The sequence below is a fragment of the Sinocyclocheilus rhinocerous genome, unplaced genomic scaffold, assembly GCF_001515625.1.
Source record: "Sinocyclocheilus rhinocerous isolate Xijiao unplaced genomic scaffold, SAMN03320098_v1.1 scaffold1185, whole genome shotgun sequence".
In the NCBI taxonomy this organism is placed as follows: Eukaryota; Metazoa; Chordata; class Actinopteri; order Cypriniformes; family Cyprinidae; genus Sinocyclocheilus; species Sinocyclocheilus rhinocerous.
The window spans coordinates 262001-264813 of NW_015627555.1; the positions used below are offsets into that span (position 1 = coordinate 262001).

At 35.4% G+C, this 2813-nt stretch overlaps 1 protein-coding gene across 1 annotated transcript in view; it reads left to right on the forward strand.

Annotated features, from left to right (window-relative positions):
• Window positions 1–1049: 1049 nt before the first annotated feature.
• LOC107731187 (putative L-aspartate dehydrogenase) overlaps window positions 1050–2813 on the forward strand; it is a 3427-nt gene continuing 1663 nt past the window's right edge. The window contains exons 1-5 of the mRNA XM_016542189.1: window positions 1050–1152; window positions 1740–1884; window positions 2012–2096; window positions 2229–2378; window positions 2598–2813. The exon at window positions 2598–2813 is cut by the window's right edge and continues 1 nt beyond it. Coding sequence (XP_016397675.1) covers window positions 1104–1152; window positions 1740–1884; window positions 2012–2096; window positions 2229–2378; window positions 2598–2813 — 645 coding nt within the window. The 5' untranslated portion in view covers window positions 1050–1103. The remainder of the gene's footprint in view (window positions 1153–1739; window positions 1885–2011; window positions 2097–2228; window positions 2379–2597) is intronic.

Below are 2813 nucleotides of genomic sequence, written 5' to 3' on the forward strand. Positions count from 1 at the left end.
ATATATATATAAATATAACGTGTGTGTACTTATATACACATAATATAAATACACACAGATGTTATGTAAACACAAACTTTTATTTTGGATGCAATTAACTGCGTTTAATCGTTCGAGCCCCAATTATTATAATTCCTATTTGTTTTAATTCCTATTGATCATTAGCTTCTCAGTTGTTAGTGGTTTTAACAGCATGGTTGTAAAAACTGTTGCAATTCTGGAGATATTTCCATATTCCCCCACTTTTACCCTCTTGAGGGCACCACTGAGCTGCAGTGTTATGATATGAAAAGGGGGAAATTATTGGCATTGAATGTATGATATAATAATATAACATTTTTGTCATACATTTGTTAATAAGTGTGATTTGAGACTTGTAAATATGTAGATTTTTGTTACTGGAAATAAAGTAAACGTTACCTAAAATTAATTTTTTTTAAATCTTTAAAAAAAAAAAACTTGAAAACACAACAAAATTACTAAACCTCTAAAAAAAATCTAAATGATAACGGAAAATATAAAAATTGAAAAACTAATTCAAACTAATAATAAAACCTATAATTGTATCTCAAAGATAATAAAATAGCTATTTCAAGATCACTGTTTTCACCATGAACAATACTACAGAATATCCAAATGCCAGTGGACTCACACAGTCTCTAATCATTAACAATCCTGGCCGACATGCACTTTAACCTGCTCTATCCCAGTCTCTCAAGCTCAAACAGTGAAGAGATCGACGGACATCGAAAAGAAAAAGAGAGTGAGAAGCAGAGAAAAGGTGAGGAATTAGGAGGTAAGTGAAGGTTGTGAGGACAGATAGTGTCAGTGAGATCAGTGTGTTCGAGATAAAGGAGAATATATAGTTGGACACTGACAGAGAGGTGGAGAAAATTAAAAGGGGGAGGAGCCAATGATTGAACCAAGAGCATGTGTGGGGAATATAAAAGCAAATCTAGTACATGCTGGTTTGATGTTATAGAGTTTACAAAAATACAGTTGTTGTTGTATAGATGTGAATAATAATAAGCTATCTTGAACTACTTTAGCAGACTGACAAATTAAAAAAATGATTTCATGGTTCATCTGCTGAATCCCTTTATATGACTGATAGAGCCTTAAAGGTTGGAATTGTGGGATATGGACATTTAGGTGAGTTCTCCAACGAAAACTTGTTTCAAGAGCCACAACTTTCTCTGCTTTGATTAAATTTGCACTTAAAATCTAATATTGCCAAATAGCATTGACAAAAGAAGAACTTTCATTAATAATCGTTACTGTTTTAAAATAGTAAATAATAAAAAAAAAAAATTCTCAAGGAATGAGCGTAGAAGAACCGTGCATAGTTGCATAGGTCATGTAAAACCTGGAAGTATCAGGGAATTTAAAAAAGGTGTTTTCTAAGCCTCATAGAATTCATAAAAATGTCTATAGTATATAGTGATTATACAGTTTTACATATGATCTGCACATTAATATTTCAGCTGATAAGAGATTGCTCATGTGTTTATTTTAAGCCATTTTATGCCCCATATGTGAGTGTGTGAGTTTGTTGAGTCTGATTCACAGATCTGTCTGAATGATTCATTAGTGAATCTGTCTCAATTTGATTGATTTGAAAAATCATGGAAATTTATTGGCCAAAAAGTGTGGAAGAGCTGTAATAACTTTTATGTTCCGTATCAGTTCATGTTCTGTCAGGCCATGAATCTTGTATTTATTCTATTCTCCTTATTTAGGCCAGTTTCTTGTTGAGAAGATCCAGAAGGAAGGGCCTGAGGCGGGGCTGCAGTTAGCGTTTGTTTGGAACCGAAATGCAGACAAACTTAGAGATTCATTGCCCAAAGAGCTGATTCTACATGACCTCTCAGATTTCACACATCGGTAAAATTTGTATATAATTTGTATGCACATGTATGTTGCATATTTGTTTAAATGGAAGAGAGACAGCAAAGCAGAGAGCATTACTGTGGCACTTACATGTGTTTTATTTGTGTGTTTGGTGTTTCAGAGAGACCAGTGTAATAGTGGAAGTGTGCCATCCACTGATAGTTAAAGAGTTTGGGGTCAGATTTCTGTCACATGCTCACTTCCTGGTAACTTGATTGTTTACCTTTATATTATAACCTGAAATCCTGACTGCCATAGTATTTACATTTATTTCATAATGATTATCAGCCGTGTTGTCTTAGTATAACTGTCCCTGATCATGTTTTCCCCTTCCTCAGGTGGGCAGCCCTTCTGCCCTCTCTGACCCCCAGCTTGAGCAAGATCTTCGCACTGCTGCAAAACAGTATGGGAAAACACTTTATGTGCCCAGTGGTGTATTATGGGGTGGCCAAGATATTAAAAAAATGAATGACAGTGGAACTTTGCGGGTAAGGCTATTTTCTTATAATTATTTTTAAACACAAGAAATTAAAGCACTGTTCAAAATCTGACTGTCCATAAAAAAATATTTATCTCCAAGAGGTGGTCTGCCAAAATGAAAATACTAAATATTAAGTTAGCATAACCAAAACTAAATTTCAACATATGATTCATTGTCCCTGCCACATTAAAACATATAAATTAAATTTCAAATGTTTTCCTTATAGGCTCTCTCCATCCGAATGTCTAAACATCCCTCTTGCTTTCGGCTGACTGGTGGTCTGCTCTCTGATTGGATGGAGGGAGAGGGGAGGCGGGTCTTGTATAACGGTTCAGTAGCAGAGCTCTGCCCCATCGCCCCAAATAATGTGAACACTATGGCAGCTGCGGCCATAGCCGCATCAAAGCTGGGCTTCAATGGGGTTACCGGAGAAATCGTCTCA